Source organism: Lonchura striata, chromosome 3 (assembly GCF_050655825.1).
Source record: "Lonchura striata isolate lonStrDom1 chromosome 3, ASM5065582v1, whole genome shotgun sequence".
In the NCBI taxonomy this organism is placed as follows: domain Eukaryota; kingdom Metazoa; phylum Chordata; class Aves; order Passeriformes; family Estrildidae; genus Lonchura; species Lonchura striata.
In genome coordinates, this window is record NC_140705.1 from 25,562,013 (window position 1) to 25,588,605 (window position 26,593).

General features: G+C 35.6%; 1 protein-coding gene across 13 annotated transcripts in view; it reads right to left on the bottom strand.

Annotated features, from left to right (window-relative positions):
* The window catches only part of KHDRBS2 (KH RNA binding domain containing, signal transduction associated 2), a 349,072-nt gene that overhangs the window by 9,055 nt on the left and 313,424 nt on the right, over positions 1 to 26,593 (bottom strand). The window contains exons 9-13 of one of the 13 annotated variants that reach the window (XR_014953620.1): positions 23,103 to 23,276; positions 21,114 to 21,165; positions 11,099 to 11,304; positions 4,938 to 5,042; positions 1,728 to 1,910 (exon numbers count right to left, since the gene is read on the bottom strand). Coding sequence is in view for 1 of the 13 variants with exons in the window: in XM_021525682.3 (XP_021381357.2) it covers positions 23,179 to 23,276 (98 nt within the window). In the remaining 12 variants the exon portion in view is untranslated. Of the gene's footprint in view, positions 1 to 1,727; positions 19,356 to 21,113; positions 21,166 to 21,471; positions 21,862 to 22,198; positions 23,277 to 26,593 lie in introns of those variants that run through there. The other 12 variants (XR_013339756.2, XR_013339755.2, XR_013339752.2 and 9 more) reach the window with 12 other exon arrangements.

Here is a 26,593-nt window from a genome sequence, read left to right on the forward strand (position 1 = left end):
GTAATTATCTTTCAAAAGTCTTTACTGTACCATCTATGTTCAAAAAGGTTTTATATCTCAGAATGACAAGTTTAGAAATACATTAGAGGACACATTCAGAGCATACAAATGTAACTATGGAGATGAGTGTTAAATATTATTTTACAGGAAGATGAAAGTGCATGGATTGAATTTCCATCTTGGATTAGGATTGTAACCAAAATTTACTGGTTCTGTCTTCTTAATTTTCTTCATGCCCCATGAAGATTGGCATTTTTAGGTTGCAGAAACCTCTGAACAAATCTTATATCAACTCCACAGGAGCTATGATTAGCAAAGGTAGGTAACAGAAAGGACAGGAAACTGCAGCTGTGTGGGAGAGAGGCATTTTAGACATTTTTGCATAGGGAAGTTCAAACTAGACATTTTTATTTTGGTCAGGAGATATCCTGCACATTATCTCTGCATTATCAGAAACACAGAAGAGAAGCAAGAAAGCTGACAGCACGAATTGGATTAGGGAACCCAAAAAAACATGATGGGAGAGGGAAGTCTCTTTCAGTAGACTGGACATTAAAAGGGAAAAGCTAGTAAAAAATACCCAGCTTTGCCTGTGATCAGAAAAGGCTGCACTTCTCATTCAAAAAATAATATTCAAAAAATATTCAAAAAATAAGTCCTACTTTCTCAAATAGCAGAAGTAGAATCATGGTATTACTTACTGGGATGAACGAAGTGGTATAATTTTATCCCAAACTTTGGATCATTCTGTGTAATTGGCATCCCATCCAATTTATTAAATTCAAAGATTTACAGAGAATATATAGAAAGACCTGACCTTTCTCTTATCAGAGTGGGCTACAAAGAAAACAAATGAATTCTGTGGAGACTTCTGTGTTGAATTTTTGGCCCTGCCAACTCAGCACAGTTATCACAGCTCTCAGAGGACAATCTGGAAATGCACAGTGACTTCAACCCTGTATATTTGCTTTCCTTGAACACAGTAGACAAGAACTCTCTACAGACACTCTCCATGCTTAGTCTATCATCCCAAGAGCTCCTAAGGAAAGAACTGATATTCTGCAATAATTTGCTGCTGCAGCATCTTACTCTGCTTCAGTTGTGTTGGCCATTTCTATAGGTTGTGCTCTGTCAGAGTACTTATAGAGACTGCAGCATATACCAGTTTATCCACAGCCATGTTCAAGTTCAGAAAAATAAGTAAAAAAAAAAAAAGTCTTGTTTTTCCCCATCCTCCCCCCCCGCCATCCCCCCCCCCCCCCCAACCTAATTTCACATATTGAGTCTAAGGAAAGAATTTATTCTCTTGGGTAATTTGTAGAGAAGTACAAATAGGTGCATGGAGTACTAACAGACTTGCCAACTTACTCCAAAAAAAGGATGCACCTAAACAGTAGCTGGGCAATTATTCAAAGAAACATAGTAATTAATAATAATGACAACAATAATAACAATAACAACAACAACAATAACAGAAGGGAACAACCGAGGAAGACCATGAAGGGTAATGTACAAGGGGTAAAAATTTTATAGCTTGCAGAAATATAAATAGTAGTGATGAGACATAAATCAAGAATATAGCTACTTCATCTTCAGGCAGAGGTTACAGGATGACAGTTAGAAAACTCTATTTTCAATATAAGTGGAGTTGTTTGATTGTAAGTTACCAGAGACAAAAATTTGGTGCTCAAGATGCGTTTTAAAATGAAATAAAATTTCAAGGAGAGTTGTGATTTAAAATGCAACATTTATTTTTACCTTATAAGGCACTGTTAGAAGAAGTTCCCTTCATATCTTCCTCAATATCTTTTATATTAGCAAATGCTCATATACTCAAGTACAAAACTACTGTAATAGAAAAAGGGAAGGAGTTCTTTTAATTTGCTTTGCTGTTTTGAACGTTCAGTGACCTGCAAAACATGCAAAAAACCCATTGGTTTATTCATTCACTAGGTTTTAGAAATATCACTTTTACAGGAGTAATAACTGCCAGAGCTGTGAAATTTGGTGATTTGGATGTTGAGAATAAACATTGGTACCACTGATGTACCTTATATATGCTAACAATAGGTACAAAAGTTAATGGATTGCATAATATTCATTTCTAACCTGAAGAAGACTTAGGATCTTATTCCATGGAAATGACAGAATGAATGGAAATCAGTTAATAGGATTAAACCCACTGTAGAGAGATGTGAAGCATAAAGCCATAGTTAATGACTCGTGATCTTTCTCCCTCCACCCCTATCAATGAAGTCTCTTTATTCCTCTTTGTTCTATGCAAATCATGTATATTCCTCTCATCCAGCAGTTCATGACCTTGTTGGAGTACTTAGTCTTTTTGTTAAAAACTCAGATGATGGTAAGATAACTTTTTTTAAACAGCAATGAAATGTATTATACATGTGTGAGTAAAATGAAAACTATTAATTCTGAAATGGTAGCTCTATTGACTAAAAACGTTTATGTAAATCAAATTTTCATGTCTTTGTTCCAAGCACTCCAAAAGAAGATGTGGTGCTGAAACCAGGGCATTATTTTGGCATGCGTATTCCTTCACTTGATTTTCTCTGATCTCTTAATATCTGCATTGTGGTTCAATATCACAAAGCAAAATATGTACTGTTCTTTCCTCAGCTGAACCACCTGTGGAGCGTTTCAGAGCATCTACATGTGGCACTCGGTGCCACAGCTTAGTTGAGTTGTTAGGGCTGGGTTGGACTCGATGATCTTGAAGGTCTCTTACAACCTCGTTATTCTGTGATTCTGTGATTTAGATTGAGACAATACGTCATGATACAAATATAAATCTCTGGGACTTAACTCTTATTTCAAGTGACAACAGAAACTGTTTAAATGTTTCTCATACTAAAAAGATCTCAAATTCCATATTTCCATTATGATGAAATTCATACCAAACTCTTACTAAATAAATAACATATGCACTGTTCTTGAATAAAAAGAATTGCATATGTAAATAGAAGGAACTGAAGTATTGTTTTAAAGACAATTGAGTCTTGAGTATTGCTTTAAAGACAGTCCCACTTCATTAAATAATATTTTAATTTATGCAAAATATTGCAATATCTTTAAAATAAAAGATTAGACTTAGCATTTCTTTAACTGATGAAACTCCAGAAAATACGCTGATAGATATTTTGAAGGTAAGTTTTTCTTACAGATCCTAAGATTTATAAAATGACCTGGAGGAAAGCAAATCACAGAAGTCAATTCAACCTGTGCTCAAAACCAGTGACAGAAATTTGCATGCATAGTTAGGAGATCTCTGTGTAGTTAATCTAATAACATTGTGCTAAATCTTGGCTTTCTTTAAACTGGAACAATTTTTCAGACTATTCAAATTACTATCACTCTCTTGGCAATAGTGCAATAAAGTTCTGATTTTAAACCCGGAAGCATTTGCTCCAATAGTATTGCTGTGGATGAAATATCACACTATTTTGTCAATATTCTCTGAGCACAATATTATTTGGTGTGACTGCAAAGTAACCATTAAAAATTACATCAAAGAGTTGGTGGTATCTTTAAAAAGCGGAGTTATTTTTCTGGCAGTCCTCTTGCTTTCTTTGCTATTGTCCAAAAGACAAAAATTGAGCTGGCAGTGTACCCTTGTGGCCCAGAAGGATGATGGTATCCTGGGGTACATTGGGAAGAGCACTGCCAGCAGGTTGAAGGAGGGGATCCTGCCCTTCTGCTCAGCCCTGGTGAGGCACCTTTGGAGTTCTGTGTCCAGTTCTGGGCTCCTCATACAGCAGAGACATGGAGCTCCTGGAGTAGGTCCAGTGGAGGGGAAAAAAGATGATTAAGGGACTGGAGTCTCTCTCTTACAAGGAAAGGCTGAGGGAGCTGGGCCTGTTGAGCGTCAAGAAGAGGTGACTGAGAGAGGACCTCATCAGTGTCTATTAATATCTGAATGGAGGGTGTCAAGACGATGTTTCCAGGCTGTGCTCAGTGGGCTGAGCAATACAAGATGGTCAGAAACTGATGCACAGGAAATTCCACCTGAATATGAGGAAGAACTTCTTTAATCTTTTAAATATTTTAACTTTTTGCAGTGACTGAGCACTGAAACAGATTGTCTAGAAAGGTTGTGGAGTCTCCCTCACTGGAGATATTAAAGAATTGTCTGGACATGAGCCTGTGCAATGGACTCTAGGATGGGCCTTCTTGAGGAGGGAAGTGGGATCAGGTGCCTCACTGTGGTCTCTTTGTAATTCTGTGAAATTGCTTCCCTTTCAGACCTGGGCATGTGGATAAATCAAAGAACATCATGTTTGCTAGAATGGAAGATGGCAGTATCCTAATCCTTCTGTGAGAGAAGCTGGGATTAGCTCTTTAGGAAACTTTCAATCCTATAGAAATGGAGGTCCATGACAAGGGTCTGGCATACAGTGAAAGTCTTCCAGTCACTCATATCCCACTCATTGTCTGGAGATGATTTCTTCAGAAAGAACCTGCATTCAGTTTGCCTTGAAGTTTAAGAACAGTCAGAGAGAAGGGGGAGAGCAAGGCCATGCTTTGCTCAGATTAATGGTTGTCAGTCTGCTCGTGGACCTGTCAAATGTAACTCTGCAAAGTCTTCTAAGAGCAGGAAGTGGATTTGATATCAAAGGCTACATACAGGCAGCAGCTCTTGACTCATGGCTTATGTAAGTGCATATATATATAAGAACAGAAGCCTCTACTTAAACCAGCCAGTCAACAACTCTCTTTCTTTGCTGTGGTGTGTCTCCAGAGAACCTTATTCAATTATTAATGCATCTGCTGCTAATTTCATCATGCAGAGTGTGAATTTGTCTTTCCACGACGAGCTCTAAGGGAAGTTTGTAAGAAATATAGAACTTGTCAGCACATAAGAGTCAACACATTACTGCTGTGCTGCAGCCATTTATAACAAAACTAAAATGAGCACTCACTTATTTGGCATTAATTTAATGTCCCACTTAGCTCCTATCAGACGTAAATAGCTGCTTCATCCATTTAAGCATTTCTGTTAGTGCACATAATGAAGTACTCTGTACCTGTCAAGTAAGCAGAATTCATAACTGAAATAAGAAATGGATGAGAAAATTCAATGTTCTTAATATTAAGCCTCTACAGGGGTAGCATCAGACTTTTTTATGGCTTCTGTGAGATTCCCCTTTTATTCCATTGTTCAGAGACTATAAGAAGACATGACAAACACTAGCATGCCAGAAATGTTTCTAAAAGGGGTATCTGTTCAACTTATGGCACAATTAACAAAAGCTGTAGTTGTTGAACATATGCTATTACAAAATAAAATAGTTAAACTACCTCTCGGTATTTAAATATTTTTATGTTATCTATTTTAGAAAAACAGAATTTAATTTTAAACAGCACTCTAGCTGTGATCATATTCTCTAGAGGAAATTTTTATGAGAATGAACAGAGGTAATGACTACTATTAGTCACTGTCATTAGCATAAAACATTAGAAATGACAATATTTATAACAGGCTATGACATGACAGTTAAAATATGACTTTCTATCCTTTGTGTATGCTTTGACTACAGCTGGTTGCTATTTTCTAAAGTTAAACTGATAGAAGTCTGGTAATGGTATATTTAATAGCATGTTCATCATCAGATCTAATTGTTTTCCACCACAGGGTATGAAGTTTTATGTCCTCTATCAACCCAAAACAAACAGCCCTACTGCTTAATGGCTCTTCAATTAATGTTTATGGTGCTACTTTTATAACCTAAGTTACAAGAAAAAAAATCCAACAAAATCCCTCCAAGAAACCATTTAAGAATTTAAGAAGCTTAATGGCACTTTAACCAATACCAGAAATTACTAAAACATGTATGAGATCCCAAAGCTGAGGATGTGAAATAGAAAACACTAGAATGGTATTAGAAAGACATTGGAAAATAGAAATAGAAGACACTGAAAAATTCTTCTAGCACAGTGTTATAATTGCCATTGGAGAAGAGAAGAGACCTTCATGTTGGGGGATTTGGTTGAGGGACTTCAGGTTGGCCACCATGCAATTGGTGTGGATGCTGGGTCAAAACAGAGAAGCCCTGTTCATCCCAAATCATGCACAGTTCTGACTCTGTTGCTCAGATTGCAAACTTATTCCCCTGAGAGTGATTTGCCCTCAGTAACCTATATGCTAGCCTCCTACTCATAATTCTTTTACCTATTTAGCAGAGCTCATGCTGATTAAAATGAAAGAACAGTTCAAAGACAGGTTTCTTTTTAACTGCCTTGGTGCATATTAATTTTTGTCTCTCCCTTTTGTACTAAGCCTCTAGCAAGAAATGTAAAACTACTGTAAATACCTTTTCACTGGAGAGCTGCCATTGTTCTAAATTACAAACATAAATTATTTCTTACTTGGACTGTTAATTGTACATAGCAGTGATATATTAATTTTAAGCTTCCCATGATAGTTCAGATACCCTGATTTTTGAGTTTTCAATTATATATTATGAACCTTTATTTCTCTGACAGCCAGGCAATTAATCAGTGACACTCCTCAGCCCCCAAAGTAGCTGGACACCATTAGACAAGGAAGAATCAGACCTGAGGGGGGTCAGAATTTATTTTCAGGAAATACTTGATTTTTTTGCATCATAAACTCTGCTTGACATTCATTGCAGCAAATATATTTTAATAGAACTGCTGTTATTCTGCCTCTCCTCCCAGTCTCCCAGGAGGTTTTTGTAGCTCAACATGATGTTCAAAAACAGGCAAAAAATGCTCTGCGAAGTTTAAAGGCTGTCAAGCCTTCTTGGCAAATTCCCTCCAAGAGCACAGCTGAGAAATGACAAACCTATCACCTGACTGGCTGGTGTTTAAAGCTGACTGCTTTTGATTAGGAAGCAATGAACCTTCGCTTCTGGAGTTCATTCTGTGTTTTATAAGCACCTATTCACTGAAAATTATGCAGTTGAACTGATTTGAATTTGATTAGCGTAACGGTCCAGTTTTATTATTTGTAGTAAATACAGGCATCTCTTATGGTTTTTTACATTTAGGAGAATGTCAGGATAGTTAAAGACTTACTTTTACTTCCCACATATTATTGCTTGACATTTAAAACAAATTCAAGAATAATATATGCCTATATTGCAGTTACTCACTTGTTGTGCATTGCTCAGTATTTACTCACACTCTCCTCGCTGCTACAGTGGGAAGAATAGGATGAAGGCAATCCTGCCTATTCAAGGACAAAGTACTGTGTTCCTAGTGGTAAGTTGAGCTAGAAGTAACTGTGAAATGCAGCAGATAATGTCTTTAATGGAAAGCTCCTGTATTAAATTCCATGCTGCAGACTCTGTGATATTTCAACAGGCAGCAGTGAGGAGGAGCAGAGCTGCAGCCAGAGGGGCCGGCACTGAACACTGAACACTGAATCGCTCTTTCAATGTCAGCCAGCTTCAGGAGCTGCAATGTGAACACTCTGGGAAGCTTGATACCCTTTATCTTCTGACAGCCTTTCAATTATATGTCCTTTCATATTATTACATAACTTGCAATGATCTGCACTGTGGACCTCAGTAATAAAAACCCATTTCATGCCCGAAGAACACGACTTTGGGAAGTCAGATTAGACCTAGTGCATTTGACCAGAAACAAATGCTGAGTGGAGTCAGATGGTCAAGTCAATAAAAGATAAAAATAATATTTGACTTTGAGAGAAAAGAGAGTTCAGGACATAGCCTAAAGGCTAGATTCAGTCCTAGATAAACATTTATATCTGTATCAGTGCTATAAGGAGAGATTAGACACCCAAACTTAGATGCTGCAGAGGGGTTGCAGATATACCTACAGAACTCACCAGTAAGGACTGGGAGTAACTGAGAGCTTTCATTATTGCTGGTATGGTCCATAGTGTCTTATGTCTATTAGCTTCAGGCTGAGTATTTGCCAACATTTAATGCTACCTATCTTGAGAAAAATGCACATACTTACACAATTTATCTCCTTATTTACTTACCTGTTTTGTAGACAATCATTATAGTGCATGACTACAGCAACATATCTCAGCCACTAGGGATGCTTTTAGAAAAATAAAGGAGGCTCACTTCAACTGTAATTCCAGCTAATAGTGAAACATTCGTGTGATATATGCATTTTCAGTACTTCTTGAGCTTTCATTAATACAAGCTCACTGTCTCAAAAATCTGTAACTTATTAATTTCAACAGTATCTGTATAAAGATGCAAGACAAGAAGTACAAAAAACCTGTTTTGGGTAAGGATATTTGAATCTTTTATGCCAGTCATGAGTCCTGGTTTTTGAGAACCCAAACCTGAGACTAGTGAAAGCTGCAGGCTGTCAGTACTTCTAAAAACAAAAGTATGTCTTCAGTGCTCAAATACAGAGAGAAGCATCTAATCTCTCTTTTAAAAATGTTCAGAGTTATCAACAGAAGTGCCTTCTCTTAAGTAAATCCTATTTCTTTACTAAACAACCAATTTTAAAACAAAGCCATCACAGGAAAGAATTAGCAGAAGTTACAGAAGTACAGAAAATTCACTTCTGGAAAATTCCATAGGCCAATTTCCACAATGTGAATGAGGTGCATGAGGAGGTCAAAGTGAAGCCTTGAATGGTCTGCTCACAGCAAAGCTCTTGTGCATTGGGCTGGGCTTGTCTACACCCACCTTGCAACTTCTTGTTCAACAACAGAGCACTGGACACAGAACAGGCCTACCTCAAACTCCAAGGACTACATGTCTCATGCCTTTTTCTTCTCAGCTCTGCACAATTTAATTAATGATATGACATGATAAACACAATCTGTATCTTTTAATGAAAGCAACACCCAAAACTGAAATTAAAAACCTTTTTCATTATATGTTTTAAATTTTGCCTGATCTCAGTCACCTGAAAGACAGCTACATAATCTACACTAAACATTTCAAAACATTTTTTAAACAGTAGAGGGTATTTAATTTCATTTGGGTTTTTTTGACATATACCTGAAAAGTATTTAAATAGTCCTTTGGACCTGAACTGAGTACACACATACATATATATATATGTGTATGTGTATGTGTGTGTGTGTGTGTGTATGTATATGCATATATATACACACACATATATGTATGCAGCTAGAAAACAAAAAAATCAGAAAATAGAAGGAAGTAATGGAATTAGATGAACCTTGGTATTTTGCTACAAAGTTCTATCTTGCTCAGGATGGGAAAAAAAACAGACTTCACCTTTCTTCTCTATAGACTTGTTAATCTCGAAATGTAAGTAGAGTCTTCCAGCTTTCTGAAATATTTTATCACTTATTAAAAACTGCAGTTACTACTGCAGTTAAAGGAATTACTACTCTCAATTTTCCAAGAATGCCAGGTCATTTTCTTTAGGTAATCATGATCACCTACTTCCAAGTCCTCCTTGTAAGCCATTTTAGGAAATGTGGTATAATGGTTAAGAGTTTGGCCTCTAAGTAAAGGTCTTTTGGTTCTGATGAATAGTATTCTGTGATGTAGTGCAGTTTCCCCCTTCCTCTTCCAATTGCTACATGAAAAGCAAAAATAATAATAAATAAAAAAATATTTCTAAGAGCCTTAGATTACTATTTACAGTGTTAACATAAATATAATCTAAGTAAACCCTTAAGAAAGCTGCATATTTTCGCTTGTTTCTTTATCTCACAGTCTACATAAAACTGGAGTGTGAATACTGTCACCTAGGGTTTATTTCCAGCTCTAGCCAGGAGAAAGAATCTTGAAAAACCCACGGAGTTTTTTCTCAAGTCTAGAGCAGTGTTAGGCTTCTATAGCTTCTAGCTACATTCTTTTAGCTCTTTCTCTTCAGAGAAGTAAACCAGGACATAGTTTAAATTTTTATCACCATTTGCAAGAGCAGAACTTTGGTTTTGCTTTGGTTTTTAGTGTGGGCAGAAAAGTGCCACCCCTTTTTTAACACAGTGACAGGGAATGGGGTCCCACATGAGGACTTCATGCTGTTCCTCAGGGAAGACTGAAGGTCCATTTCTGGTGTGCAGTCAGTAGAAACAAGGGGAGGACTGTGGTTGCAGCAGAATTAGGAAATGAAGGTGACTCCAGCTACAGCAGGACTCCACATTAGCTATTGATGCTGCTTTTGTAAGCTGAAACCTTCTGCATGAACTAGCTACTAACAGCAAGTGACAATGGTCTTTTGTTTCACATGCTCTTTGCTGAACAAACAATTTCATTTCTAATAACTAAATGCAATAATTGTGCTTTTCTATGACATATGGATGTATATAAGCTTATTACAGAAAAATACAAATCAGTATTTAGCTTGAAGGATTTCAGAAATTTTAGATTTATAATTTCCAATATAATTACATTAAGTTCTTTAGCATATACAAGAGAACATAGCCTTTAACTACAGGACCCCTCACTACCCTTTTCTCCAAAAGACCTAACTCATATTGGATATAAGATTGAATTAAATACTTGTATCTGTCTTAAACTCTAATGGTATGACCCTTTTCTGTTTTGTCTTTCTCCTCCAAATGGCTGCTGCTGTAGTTTACTTTTGAACAGATTTTCATTGTGCATAGTTTGTAGCAGAAATGCTGCAGTAACTGAACAGTAGAAACCTTAATAAGTGAATATTCACATCAGCTCAATAGAGATACCAATATTTTCAGAGATGAACAAGTGGAGAACAGAGCAAAAAAACCCCAGAATGTGCAAAATTTGGTTCCACATACTATCTCAAAGGATTGACTTATCCCAAGGGAAAACGATTTCTTCAAATATCTGGCATTTAAAAAAATTATTTTGATGTTCAACACACTGCAAAAATACAATTTATTTATTATTGTATTACTTTTGTATCACAATAAAACTTTTGTGAGAAGATGATTAACTGTTGCATTTTTTTATGACAGGAAAAAGTGTAAGAATTTAGATACATAATCAAACTGTCCTGTCCCAAAGTAACAAGCACCATAGGCATCTCTGCATAAGCTCTTTTACAATGGCAAACAAAAGATGAACTAGTTTTAATCCTATTTTTCACAGATTGATGTGACCTAATTATCTCACATTTGACATAAACTAAAACCACATAGAAAAATACTACAGCTCACCTTATAGACTGGAAGATCACTGCATGTCTGAGTGCTGGCATATCCTAGAGAGGGTGGTAATGGTAGGTCCAGAACTCTGGACTGTGAAGAGTCCCAACCTGAAGCTGTCCTTCAGAAGCAAGTGATTTATTGCAAATGACGTTGAGCACGCTCAATTCCCTGAACACAATTCAAAAGGTACAGTACTTCCCTAGGGCTCCAAAAATCTGAAAATCAAGATAAAGTTGGGCAGACATATTCAATAAAGAACATAAAATTAGTTGTCACATTAATATTTTTGCTTAAATGACCTAAGTAGCTTCACATAGCATCTCTGACACAGGGTTATAGTTCTGATGACAGAAAACTCTCAGAAGACATTACCTTCCAAATTCTGCATGCTATGATATAATGCAGTTAACAAACATAATAGAATTTGCTATACAGTTCTAACACATTCCTATTCCCTGCAAAGCACGTGTAGAATGGGAGTGCATGTGACCCACCTGCATAAGGTCTCTAAAATTATGAGTGTGAACAAGAGAGCAAAAAAAAGGCAAAGGAACAAAGTAAACACTGGTATTTATATCTAGGTTAAAGTTTTGTTGTTTTGTTTGGTTTTTTTCCCATTGATTTTTAGATTTCTCATCTAAATTCTTAATTTTTACACTACTATAAATTTATCAGGTGCTGCCTCAGTACCTTTTTCATACATATAATCACCTTCTTGAGATGAAGGCTCATAGTCCATGCACAGTAGTATGAGTGTGCTTTTGGCAATGTAATAAAAAAGGAGGTTTGTGGGGTTGAATTTTATGAACACCAACACTCATTATGCAGATATTAAAGCAGAGCAATTATATTCTTCCAGAGTAAATGAATTCTGAGTGCTGGATGAGAATGGGAACTTGTAAGAACAAGTTCGGTTGGAGTTGTGTTTAATTTCTTGATAATATTAACAAAATCAAGCCTATGAAAGACTAATTAAAATGAGTTCTTATTAAAATAAATGAATTGTGAGAGAATTTAAAGATTAAGGCTGGAGAGGGAGGCATTTTTTAAACACATTAGTTTCTCTCTTCAGCTAGCCAACATCCCGAGAGTGTTTAGAGCATCTGGCTTAGGTACTCTGAATTAGTTTTTGTAAGCAAAGATCACTCCACTGAATGTGTAGGTACTCTAGGTACCTGTAGCAGCAAAAGTAGTAATTTGAAGCTAGGTGATGAATGTGCTCTGTATTTCCCCAAATGTTACACCAAGGTAATTTCACACAGAAGAAAAAAAGTTGTGATCAGTGGAGTAGGGGAATACAGACATCTTTTTACATCTTCTACCAAGTTTAATGAGTTGGAAAACAACAACTTTGTGAATGTCTCATGATATTCTCCAAAACAAAGAGATTTTCATGAAAGAATCAGAAAATAATTTTTGGGCCACTCAGGGGAATTCCTTATATCCCATGGAAGTTTATGATATAGGAAACCTCAATTTGTGAATTGTGTAAACTTTTCCATAAACTTGGAAACATTTTTATTTGATGAAAACTATTAGGTGGGTATAAATATCAGGCTTGCAAAATAAATTGTTAAAGTAAGCCAAGTACTGTGAAGTTAGTTAAATATAAGTCACAGGTCAGTGAAACCCAAATTCAGGTCTTGTCATGTGTACATTTGATGTAGTCAGTGTCTGAGTCAAACTTTGTTAGGTTGTTTTTTGTTTCAACCATTAAGTTTAAAATGGATGAGGTTTTATTTTTTCTGTTTCATTCTTAAGAAAGGGCACTGAAAGAACAGCTTTTAAGTATTTCTTTTATCCTCATTATTCAATGTGTTTTTTCCTTTATTAATTTTCTGAACTCTATTAAAAACTTTAATTTTTCTTGACAAAATTATGACTTTCACAGTTCGCTTTCTGTGTCATTCGTGGTAATAGTATGTGAATACCTCATAAATGTAACTAATTGTTCATTATATTCTTGAGTTAAAATAAAAAATTCAACACTGTTACTTTGCCTGGGAAAGCCAAGGCTTGCACCTAACCTTAAACAGCATTTTACACTCAGGCACAGCTGATAATGACACTTGTAACTCTGGTGAAAATCAGATCAGAAGTCTTTCTAAGATATCAAGACAACAAAACCCTCAACACTAGCAGCCTTTTACTTTGAGTAATTTGTCTACCCTCACACCAAATTGCTGATAGAGATGCTGAAGGACAATATAATCCATTCCTCTGTTTTAGCCAAACTCAGCTGTTTGCCATTAAACACCCTCTAAATCACTGGGAAGGTCTGCCAGTGGTTCTGTGGCTAAAAGCCTATTTGGGCACACAACCCTTATACATTTCCACAGACATCAACTTGTATATTAGGCAAGACTGTAATTAAAAATACAAGCACTGGGAAAATAAAACTGAGATAGGATCATTCTGGTGGTGTCTAATTTGCTAATACAGACAGAGCTTTTGCTTGTTCTACATATTTCTCCTGACCCCTTCACCATTCACCCCAAGCATCTTTTTCTGGATCTGACAGAAAAAAAGATTTATTATTTTTCTGAACTGTTTAGAATTTTGACCAAAATCCTTCGATTGAGCAGACACACACCTTGGAAAATTTAAGATCTTGAAAATCCACCATCTTGAAGAGGACACAGTTGCATTTACAGAACATCTTAATGGTAGATAATATAGCCAGCCTTGCCAAAAGTATTTTTACAAGAAATATGGAGGCATGGCAAATTATACTTTATAGCTTGTTCTGTATTTTGTCTGTGAGATCTATGAATGAGAATGATTCATTGAAGTAAGTCCAGATGGAGAACCTGGTATAAAGTGTTATTAAACAATTTGCTTTCTAGATCCTTGAAGATATTCTTACGAGTTATGTTTTGGTTGGTTGACTGTGTATTACAAAATCAGGTGTCTTATTTTCATTAATTTAGCTAAGCAGACTCCAAAGTAGAAAAAACCCAAACAAACTACTCTGACTCTAAAATTAGCCCTAAATTGGTATAAAATAAAACTTTGGTTATTTCCAGAACTGTCAGCTCTATAAAGTTTAAGAATATGTAGATTTTTAGGGTCCAGTCCAACTGTGCTCAGTGATCTAGGGAGGACAGTGGGTATTACCAGCTGTCTTAAGCCCAGGTGTCTCAGTGTTTCAAAAGCCTTTCTTGCTCATCAAAGATATACAGCATGAGAAACTTACCATGTCAACAGGTGATGCAGCTATAGAAAAATAGGGTTACAAGGGAAATGGATGAAGAAAATAATAACAGGCTTCTTCAGCAGGTAGGGTCCCTATACACACACATTCTGCTGTGGCTTAATCCAATTGCCTGGTAAAGTCCAGCAGGCACCAAGTGATGACAGTGCAACTGAACCGTGGACAGAGGAATTCAGTTCTCAAAACAAATCCCATGTTTCATTTCCTGATGCAGCTTCTTACCCCCACCTGCTGCTTTGCCAATTGCACTTTATTACATCACTTTGACCTGCTGAGTGACCTTAGCCAAATCATGCAGCTTCACTGTTTTTCTAACTCTCCATTATAAGGCAGAGATTGGCATACCTGCTGCCTTTATTTTGAGTTCAGTGCAACAATTTTCTTTTAAGTTCTGTAGGTGCTTTCAGCTTTTTAGGACTATGCAGCATTATTGGGATACCCGTAACTCTTTCAAATGAGCACTAGGTTCCCTAAAGCACGTCCCACATGCCTTCACAGTCTAATGGGCAACCCATCTTTGCCTCAGATCTGCAAACAAGTTCAGTGATACAAAAAGTATTGTGCCGCCTTCAGAAAATAAAGTGGTGACTACCATGAATGAATGAACTTGACTGCCAAGTTGAGATTTGAGTGAACAACAGTGCCAAGCAAGTACCTTCAACTAAATATTTTTCCTGCATGTGGGAAAATTGGTTATGATGACATGAAAAAGTAAAATCTTGACAGGGTACTGTATCTAAAGTACTCTTCCTGGATCAAAGTTATTTCACACTGATGCTAATCAGGACATGAGCTGGAATGATGCAATCCAGTCCTTAACAGCTAAGTGTTCTGTTTGAATTTAATGAAATTATAAAACTGACTACAGATCACATTCTGAATTTCATATTCCCTTGTCAGTCCTTGATGTCAGCATGGATTTTTAGTATATGAAACCTGAGTAAGATCTGCAAGATTAAATTCTCTATCAGAAAGCTACTTTGCTTAACATGAATTTTATGTAATACAAAATTCCTGTCAGTTGTTTGTATCTTTACATCATTACACCATGAATTCTAAAACAGATACTAAAAAGGTATTAAATATTCAAAACACTATACAGAATAATAAAAAGAACCCTATCAGTTTTGAATACTCAGAGAATGCCACACTAAATTCTTGTATTATCAGCAAATAACAGCATTTCATTTGAATGAAAATGTCCTTGATTATGTTCTGAGAAGAGAAAAAAAGTGGAAAAAAGAAAGAAAAAAGAAAGAAGGTGCATTGGCAAGACCTTTTCACTGAATTTTGCCACTGGTTGTACAGGATTGTTATAAAGTTCAGGAAGAAATATAATAATTAGCTATGTAATGTATATAGAATTAAATATGAATATAGTAAATCATGATACAAAATATTTGCACAGATTGTTTTGTGTAGTGTTCAGAAGTAAAGAAAGCAAGCTCACCCAGAATGCTGAGTCACAGATGAGCAGCTCAGCAGTTTGTACCTCTGACTTGTTGGTGGCAACACAGTGTGAAGATCTTGTAATGCAAGGGCAGGTAACAGAAGTATCCACTGCTTCCCTGGGAGTGAGCCATCCATCATGAGCTAATGGATTCAGCATGGCAACAACAGTGCCAAACAAGCTAGAAGCAGCTATTCTCACACTGTATAATAATACTCTATAAGAAACTATACCTCCATTAAATCAATAAGGTATAGCAGCAACAGAAATAAACAAGAAACATTGTTTTCATAATTAATTCTACTCTTATCAGGGTACTGAAGCATTTCTATTTTTCTTGTACACCCAAATGTTGTGAAAAGATATTAGAAAGTTCTAATTGTTCCCATACAGCATCTTGAAAAGTTCTTAGAGCAAATGCAGGATATAAAAGATCAACTGCACATCTTTTTCTTTCATATTTATCTTTTTAATATGTGAATGATGACCTATACCATTTACAGCATGGGTGTGATCTTCTTCCAATAAACATTCCTTCTGATTTACATATTTTAAATACGTCTGCAATTGCATTTTCAACAAATACTGCTATCCTCTGGTAAAGCATACTAGGTTTCAAAATTAATTCAATTATTCTAGGAAAGGAGGCATTTATGTCTTTCAAGAACTAACCAACATAGCCTATTAAAAGGATTTATATAAGAAAAACAAACCTTTGAAACAGTGACATGTTTTAATAGAAGTTTTCGAAATCTGTATTTCTTAAGCTTAAGTTGACAAAAAATGCTTCTCTTTGAGAAAAAAGACTTTGTTCCAGATATGCATGATTTAGAGATATATTTCAACATGTTCTGCCAAGATGTAATACAAATAACTTAGTCCACCAGAGACTGTGAAAGGACAGAAAATCTTTCCTGTACTCCTACTGGCAGGCACATTTCAGATTCCATGGTTTCAGAATATAAATATAGTATAAAATGTCTCCACCAAAAGATACTTTACTCTCAGGAGTAAAGCTCATAAATTGTCTAATAGCCATGTAGATCAGCAGATCTTTCAGTAGGAACAATTTTTCTTAATGTTTCAAATGAACATTAGCATCTGACTGCCAGGACTAGAAACAAAACCAATTGAAGAAAAAGGAAAGGCTTAATGATTTCAAAGCTTTCTGTCAGGTTCCAATGACAAACAGTAATGACTAGAAAAATTCAATTAGCCAAGAACAGAGTGGATGATGGTGATCATCTCTGAATCCATAATTGGTTTGAGAACTGGTTATCTGTGTGCCTGTTCTGTCTCATGAGACCAGTACAGTAAAATTGATAATGTGACACTTTTTCTGATAACTCTTGGGTTTTAATAACTGACAGAAGTCATAGAGTGTATCTGGATTTTTAATGGAGGACAAAAATCTTCAGAAGACATTAGCATTATTTTTCTGTTCAGTATTCAAATAATTTTCAGTTTTTCCTGTGATTTTGCTCACTAATTCGGGTTTTTTTGTACTTTGATTAATCTGCTGACAACAGAAAATGACATGAAATAATAACAAATATGATCTTTACTCTTCAGACATTAACTACAGCCAACTTTCCAATTATAGCCTTTCTTTTTGTGTAAAAACTTTATAATCTGTTGGTGAAATGTTTTTAATCCTACCTTGAAAAAATGCATCTACAAATGAACTCTGTCCTCCCGATCCCTAAAAATCCATAGATTCTGGATAGGGATAAATTGGTTCTTTGTCACATAGGATTAATTTATAACCTATTCTGTTATTCTAACTTTGTGAGTATTTTTCCCAAACTTTATCTTCTTGCAGTCTTGAAGAAGACTTCTTTATTGAAGGTCTACAACATTAAAAATGAATTCAGTTAATACTTATTAAAAAAACCCAAAACTATTTACTTTAACATCTTTGCTAAGAAGTTGTTAGCAAACATAGTTTAAGGAGATTATAATCTTTTTTGGATCTGGCATTTCTTTCACAAAAGGAATAACAGAAGACAACAGGAGAACAATTTTCTCTCAAAATATGTAGCTATTTAAAAAAATTAGGTAGAGTTTCTCAGTTGTCTCTTCATTTTACACAGTATTTTTCCATAAACAAAAGGAAATTACTAGTAAGATTTACAGAATATAAGGTATCCCTACAAAGGTTGTATGAAGAACACTGATATCCAGTGCTGTCCCTATTTAACCTTTATACAGTCTTGACTTGTTTCTGCATGTTAATGCAATACAATATGGAAAATGTTCTAGGACTTCCTTTTCTTAATGGATCACAGGCTTCTTTCATTCACTGTCAAAGATTTTTTCTCTCCAATGTTTAGCTAATTTGATGATTCTCCTTTACCTTCATTTATAACTTTGTAGCTGCAATATTTGACTCATGCAAGACTTTGGACTTCTTAGAAAGGTAGTTCACAAAACAACCCTGCTATTGTCAAACATGAAGAAAATACATCATTATTGTAGACCAAATTGTTTTTATTTTAACACAATATGTTGGTTACTTGTTCTTGATTTTAATCTTCAGATAATAATCCTGGATGATATTTCATGAGGACTACCATAAATCCATATTATCATGATGAAATAATAAGCCTTTCAATGGATGCACTCATATATGCTAATTATCCTGTTCCTAATGGTAACTTGGTTGCTTTACTCAGTTCCTGATATGAAGCTCAGTACCTCAGTCTTGGCTGTGGTTTGGCAGCTCCCTGGCAATACAACACAAGCCCTTCCATCCTGCCATGCCCACTCACAAGGTCTGCACACCCATTTCCTCAGAGCTATCACAGACACAGTGATGTGTTCCTCAAGCCCTCACTCCCCATCACTAGCAGCACTGTTAGGCAGTTTGGAAGTTCAGCACATGTCTAAATAAAATGGAGTAATTGTGGCTGGGCTATGGAAGGGGTGTGGATTAAGGGGATAGAGATCACTCTGAATGGAGGTTGAGGACCTCATTAAGCTACAAAAACATTGCCAATATCCTCTGCGGTGAGGTCAGATATATTGTGCTTCCTGAGGTTCTTAATTTATTCATATGATGATTTAAGATCTCTGTTTAAACACTGTAAGCTGAATAGGAAAGAGTTACATGGTGCTACTTTATTTTCTAATAAAAGTTGCTGCTCTAGAAATACCTAATTTTTACAGTTAGAATGGCTCTTGAATACATGCAAAAAGGCTGCTAAATAAAATAGAATTTGCTAATTTAACTACTAAAAAAGTGCAAAAGAACTATATAGCACTACTTTCTTTTAAAGATCAAACTTTTATATATGAGGTCAACACAAACAAAAAGATCTTAGAAATATTGGAATAAAAATTTTGCATTTTTAACCTATCTTTCCAAGTGTTTCTCACTTGTTTATTTTTGGTATTTTATATTGCTTTCTTCTTTGTATTACAAACAAAACTAATTGGTAAGTGAGTTAAGCCAAATAAAGTGATTGGTTGGTGACAAGTATCTTGGAGTGATCTGTAGCAAGAGTGGTTTTCTAGTGGTGCACGTAAGTTTTCAGAACCTCAGAATTGTGGCTGACCTGATGGTGGATGTGTGGAATGTGTCACAGCTTTTCATTGAAGACCTGAAGAGAGACGTTAATTAGAATAATCTGACTCTCTTGTTACTCTCACAAAAATTAATAAAGCGGATTATGTTTCTCCTAAGACATAGCTGATAAACTGCAAGGCTTCTTCAGAAACAGCAGTGAAATATACTTTTAGCTAGCACTGAACAGCACATGCAGTCTTGGGTAATTTTTCGTACTATTTTCCTGAAAATCAATAGAAAAAATATTTGCATAAACAGTTGCTTGTTTGCACTGACTCAACCTACTTTTTCAAAAGAAATCTTATGTAATCTTCTGCCATTTTTAAAATTTAGACAAGTAATAGCTGCAAAGTAGACTTGGAGACAGGAATATTAAAGGACACTGCTCTGCTATAAAGCTATATTTATTGAAGTCCATCCTCAAGGAGTTCACAGTAGTTACCCTCACATAAAAATGTGATGCACAAGTGAGAAATTAATTTTATCTACTTTGCCCTGGATCTCGCATCAGGTGTAACCTGCTCACAACTTTGTGTTATTAATAATTTCAGCAAGGCATAGGAGAATTTCCTAGAATAGTTATATAGTATAATCTACAATACATAATAATCTATAATCACAGTTATACCAGCATTAAACTATTTATAGCAATGGAAAGTATTTTTTTTTTTCTGTAGAAATATATACTGACCAAAGCAAATTAGTGTAACTACATGCAAGGTGGGTAGATGGAAGATTTTCCTACAGAGACACACTCACACTGATGTGACTGTAATATACAGACAAACCTTAATGCCATTCTAGATCAATTTGGTCTGTAGGGTGGTTGTAGCACATCAATAAAACAAATTTATAAAGATCTTGAGGCAACTCTTTGGAAAGGAAAATTAAACCCTTTATATCTTGTTATACAATACAACTTGTGGTTTGTAAGTAACTGTTGAATACCACCAAACCTGGAAAATGTTACATCATCCAGACCACAGTCATGGGAAAAGATGCCAGAGTAATAAATGTATCTAGGACTGTGTACTTGTGTTATATTATCTAGTTAAGAATGATGACAAGAATTTGTACTTTTTGTATTGTGATTAGGTTCATACTTCTGAGTCCATGGAAAAAGTTGTAATTGAGCTGGATTTTTTTTTTTTTTTTGTTTCCAACAATGACATTTGTCTTCAGTCAAAAATCTCACATATAACCTGAAGTCTATTTAAGAAGGTAATCCAAAGTACACCTTTATGTTTCAATGTATTTAACAGAGAAATATAAGTAATGCCTCCATCCGTGCCATTGCACAGTAATACCTAAATGTCCCTGCCATTCTAAAGAATAAAAAAGAAAAACCTACTAAGCATAAGAATAAATAACAAACTTCCTGTCTCTATCCAGATACAATTTTCATAGGAAGAAATGTTAAATATTTTCAAAGGCAAGGACAATCTAGCATTGCATTTTTCTTTGCTATGTGAGTACCCAAAATGTAGGCATGCTTTTAATAAACAGAAGCTCCTATTTTTAGCAAGAGCAGTTATAAAGTATACCATCTTAATATTTGCCATTAAGAGGCTAGATTACAAGACTTTTTTATTGAAATGAAGAGTAGCATAACACACATGTAAATGTTTTGATTGCCATTATACCATAATCATTATGCTGATACGCAGGGAAACATTGCTGGAAGGACATTTATTTTAAAACTGCAGCTGAATACGTTTTTGTGTGTTAGTAAAAACAAATGCAGAGATAAAAGAGGAAATAGGAAAACCCCCTGAGATGCAGCAGAGCTTACCTGACCACTTCCCAGCAGATCTGCTGCTTAGCTGTCCAGTGCCTGTGAGTCCCTGAAACAGTGAGACAGAATAAACTCAATGTAACCATCATGTAGCCTACTCAATTCACTTTAACACGTCAAAGGACAAAACATATTCATCATAAACTATCAAAAAGAGCTAGCATGCAACTCCAGCTGCAAGAAATTTTGTTCACAAACTGAACAGCAATCGGCCTGTACTTTAGTCACATCAAAAAAGTAAACCAATCACATTGACAAAAAGCCACTGTAAACAAAAAGACTGTACTGAAAGGATTAACAGTTTTGGCATCCCTACCATCAAGTTTTCTGTTTTTTTTTTTTTTTTCTTCATCAAAATTTAGGTTATATATTTGTTGTTAGCAAGAGTTGCATTACTATTATTGTTAATTTTAGTTCTGTTTATTACCTTGAGGGTTATATATTGTAGAATAATTTTGTTGTCACTAGTTAATGTTAATTAGTTGTTTTAATAGCCTATATACCTATTTGTTATCTTTTGGTAGGTTTACTTTTTTAACTATCAGTAACTTAATAACTGAGAATATTTTACATTACTGTTGCATACTCAAAATTACAGAGTTACTATTAGTGTTACCTGTTTAACGTTTAGTCATCCTTTGAGTCCTGCGACATATTTCCTTAATAATCATCAGCCATCAAGTCTGATAGTCTCAAAAGAAATATCAGCCCTCTAAACTGCCTTCAAGGGCGGTGATATTTAGCACTGAAAATTACAAATAAAGTTTTTGAAGTTGAGTACCAACAGCTGGGCAGTGACACTGATGATTTGTTTATCAAGACAAATTGTTATATACTACGAAAAATGCAGTCAACGCACTCTTCTGAGTGAAAACAAATAGGTGAATCTATGCAATGCTTACATGTTGAATGGGATATTTAATGTGCGGGGAAACTCAAAGGTTGAAGAACTAGCATTTAGACAGTCTAACAGTGGTAAGTGGTAATCTTACCTCTTTAAACTCCATTACATTCTCACGAGAGACATGCTAATACAAACAAGTCAATCAGAGTTTGTGTTTAGCAAGATCAAGCTTAAAGGATAGTTTAAAATCCATTTATTGTTCTAAAGCATTTTTTTCCATTAACATGTTATACATTAGTGGATACTAACCATGATTCATGTAACAGTTTAGTTTGTTAACTTTTATATTATTTAACAACCAGAAGTTATTAATACAACTTTTAAAGTCTTACACAAAAAATCTTAAAACAGGCTTGGGTTCATTTTTGTAATTTTTATATAAAAACATTTTAGGCATCTCTTGAAAAAGAAATAAAGCAGGCATTTAAAGCTAGAAAACAAGTAATTCCAAATTTAGTTTGTTACAAAAGGTTTCAGCTTTATTGACAAATTATGGCAAACATATTTGACAAAATTATGGTTTCCTATTTAGAGAAGCTTACACATGGAACTTTAAGTGATTTTTTTTAACAAATACAGGTTAAAACACTGAACAACTTCAGTTAGCTACATACATACAGTAGCTGCTTGTTTTCAACCCCATTAAAACAGCATTTAAAATTAAATTTACAAACTTAATATCGAGCATCTTAATCTAAACTAACATATATTAAAAAAGACAGATTAAAACATCTTATCTACAGCTTGATTATTGTCTGGCTCAGAAAAAAAAAAATCATATTACAGTCTTTCAGCAACCCTAAACAGAAACTCAGCCTTAACTAGTATGTAGAGAGACTCAAGAGCTGTAACAGTGTCATGCTTTTTAGTTACACACAGCAATGAATACAACCAACAGAACATCATCTTTAAATAGTTTATAGACAATGCTTGCCAAAGGTTTTTTGTGTCTGTTTTTTTTAAGTCCGTGTTATAAAATAATACTAATGCCAATGTCACGCCAATGTTATAGGAAATACAAGTAAGTACATAGGATAATAATGAGCAGTAATTCCTAGGATAGAAAAGAAATGGACTATTACTTGTCTTGTTGCTGTTTATGTGGAGACCACAGGCTATTAATTGTCTTTGAGATGAGGTCACAGATGAGGAGGACCTTCAATATCTACCATAGGGGTGTTCCCTGTATCCCCCTCTGGCTGACCTTGGAGGTGGTGCCTTTAGGCTGGAACGGGTCGTGGCCCATTCTTCTTGTGCTAAAAACAGAAGAGAAAAACAAGTATTGTAAATATCTAAAATTGAAAAAACAAAGGGATGCCACTGCTAAAGGCTGTCAAAGTTCTTGAGGGTTCTGGCTGAAAGCTTTAGAAAAATGAAATGAGGATGGTTTTATCATCCACTTCTTTATCCTCCCACAGAAAAACTTACAGAAGACCAACCCACTTCTCTACACAGGAATCTGTCTATCTTAGGAAGAAAAAAAGCCTTACTCCTTCACTTTCAGCAGAGAATGAATAACTACTGTGTTGGTGGTATAGTCAGCTCTGGAAAAATCACTGCATTAGTCTGCCAGTTCAGAATTTATTTGGTGTTTTGAATTTCTAGTATTTAAGTTAAAGCAGAAATTTGAACAGCATTTAATGCAGTTGGTATGGTAACAAGATGAGGAGTTGGATCATGAAAAGATAAGAAAGATATGTTTGATTTTTAACTTCCATTTGAGACCAAAGGAAAGAAAATAATGGAAGAAAAATGTGTAGAAGTGAAGCTACCCCATGAAGTAAGAGGAGATTTTACTTGCAGTATCTTTAGAACACTTTTTCCTACTTAGTGAATCAAATATGCTCAGGAAGAATAAGCTAAAAACTCTTAGTTCAATTTTTACAATGCTTCTACAAAACTTCTTCCTCTCTGACATGATATTTCTGGAATTTTACCCTCCCAAAGGCACAATTACTAAACTCCCTACAGTTCTGGTCTGGCAGCTAAACCCAAAACTTGAATTATCTCCTAAATAAGCCAGTGGGTCATCAAATGATTTCTGTTTTTGCTTTCTACTGACTTCAACTGATGACACTTAGAATGATTAAAATGGAAATGCACAAGCCACAGGGTATCATATCATGCCAGAGTGCAGCACTGCTGGTATCATGGTTTTGCTAATAACTGCTGACCATTTTGGCCACTAAGAACATAAATATCTGTTATGAGGCAAAAAAACCCCTAAACGGTTAAATCAGGTATCAAATATTCCTTTTGCAAAAATATGTGAGAAATGAAAATATTAAACATAAATGAAAATATAAAATGAAAAATTAAAACATAAAACATAAAAACACTGTTAAAATTCTGAAAGCTATTTCTTCTCTGCAAGATGTCTTCTCTGCAACTACTCTTATCTCATTGACTTGAGGTATGAGGGGAATAGCAGCTGTAGAGCTAAAGTGAGTTCAGGTGAGCATGTATAAAGTGGGCATAACTGGAAAAGACTGGTAGCAGTTGAACTTGCTATGGAACAAGAAACATTTCTACTGTGATTTTTTGGTGCACTCCATTTATTTTCTTTCTCTGAGTTCTTCAGGATGTTCTCTTTTTGAAAATCAGTGGTTTTATAGTCACATGAAACCAAAGTTTGCTGTGAAAAGCTACTGCCTAGAGGGTTGAAGAAGTGGCAGCCAATATGATATGGTTCTAAATCCTCAGATCTCTCATTCCTACAGGGAATACGTTTCTGTATAGTGAATTTAAAAATCCTGCCTCTGCAGTATATATCACTACACCCTTTTAAAATAGCATTTTGCTGTAAATTTTTTCTAGCTTCAGTTACCCTTTGCTGAAGTGTTACTACATTTGCAGAGAGGCCTTGGGGACAAGGAAGATTTATATGAAAAAGAAAAGCTTCATTTAAATAAATTAAAATTACTGAAGCAGTAAAAATATTCAGAAAATGTACAACGCAAAGATAAGCCAATTTCTTGTTCCTTTTTAGTCCCCTCAACATTGTCCAGATTGAAGCATCTTCAAAGAAAGGTGAAATGTACAGTCTTTTTGGTAGTTCCCATGCAGTAAAAAAAGACTTTATATTACCAACTGGAGGAAATGGCTTTTCCTTGACTGTTCCTAAAGCAAATTGCTCCAGTGACTGTACCAGCTTCTGATATGGAACAAAAAATGAATCATAATTTGTGGTACAAACCTCTTATGCTCTTTTTTTAGTAACATGTGGACCTATTTCCTTGATTTCAAGCTTCAACACCATCACTGAAATACGAAGTGATAGCTGAGAATTAACAGTTCCTGTCGATATTGCATGACACATCCTACTGTATTAACACGTGAATCCATAGCCCAAACAGATGTGGAAGTTCTGGGACTACAGCCTTTGACTGGGTAAACTCTGGTGCCTACCACACATACAGCAGTAAAGGATTATATATTCATTGTGGACAAAGCAAGATGACAGGGAGCAGCACTATCAAGAGTCTCTGAACCACAGTGTGCCAGTACATTACTAGATGCAGCCACACCAAAAGAGAAATCAGATTGCTAGTGGTTTTCTCCTAGAGAGGTTTTTAATGAACACAATACACCTGCATGCTAGTCATTACAGGTTGGTTGCCATGAAAGCTGCTCTTTTGTGTCTTCCTACCAGAACTCCAAGGTAACCTTTTTCTTTCAGCACCAAGGGAAGAAAGGGAGCTCCTGAGAATGGAAATCTCTATCTTTGGGAAAAATCGTAAAAGGCTAGAGTCCTATAGACTACCTCAGCAGTTACACAGAGATTTAGGTAGCTCCTTGGGTAGTGGAAGGGTCGAAAGTTTGATTACCAGGCTGAGTTTCACTGTCAGAACAGGAGAGCAGTGAGTGAGCCTGGTCTTTCTCAGAAAGACTGTGCCAAAAGGGGAAGACAAGAGAGCCTGGACATATTTCATCTAAAGAAAGTGACATGTATTTCATCTTAAGAAAGTGACATGCTAATGAAATGGAAACTGAGAGGCATTTCAGGTGAAGAGCAGGCAATAGATGTAGCTTTGGAGAGAGAAAGGTGATTGGGAGAACTGCAACAGACTGCCCAAGTGTTGACAAAAGGTGCTGGGTTGTCGATGTGTTCTAATGCTGATTCCTTTTCCTTTTTTCCCATTCCTGGGAAAAAAAAGCCCTGTGGTGTCTGACCTTCCTTTTCCCTCAGTAACATCTAGACTTCCATCCAGTCTCCCTGCTCTTGCAGACCACACTCATTCTCTGTCCTTTTCCCTTCTGACTGTCTCCAGTGCTATCAAGTGTCAAAGACTATGGGTAAAAGGAAATCCACACAAGTGGCTTGATAACTGAGGGCAGAGGGTTCAGTTTTTTCAGGAATTCGTTGTTATTGGCAACTTTGCCATTCTTATTTAAGGAGAAATATTTTATGTTTTGCTTTCAGAAACTAAAAGTGTAAGTTATTGCAACATGATGGAAACTTAAGAGAGTTTATTGGTGAGGAATCTGAGAGTGCTTGGGCTGAAGGATTGCTTTGAGTGTGATAGTGTCATAGCTACTTTTCTAAGAAATGTGAAAACATGGGCAGAGCCCT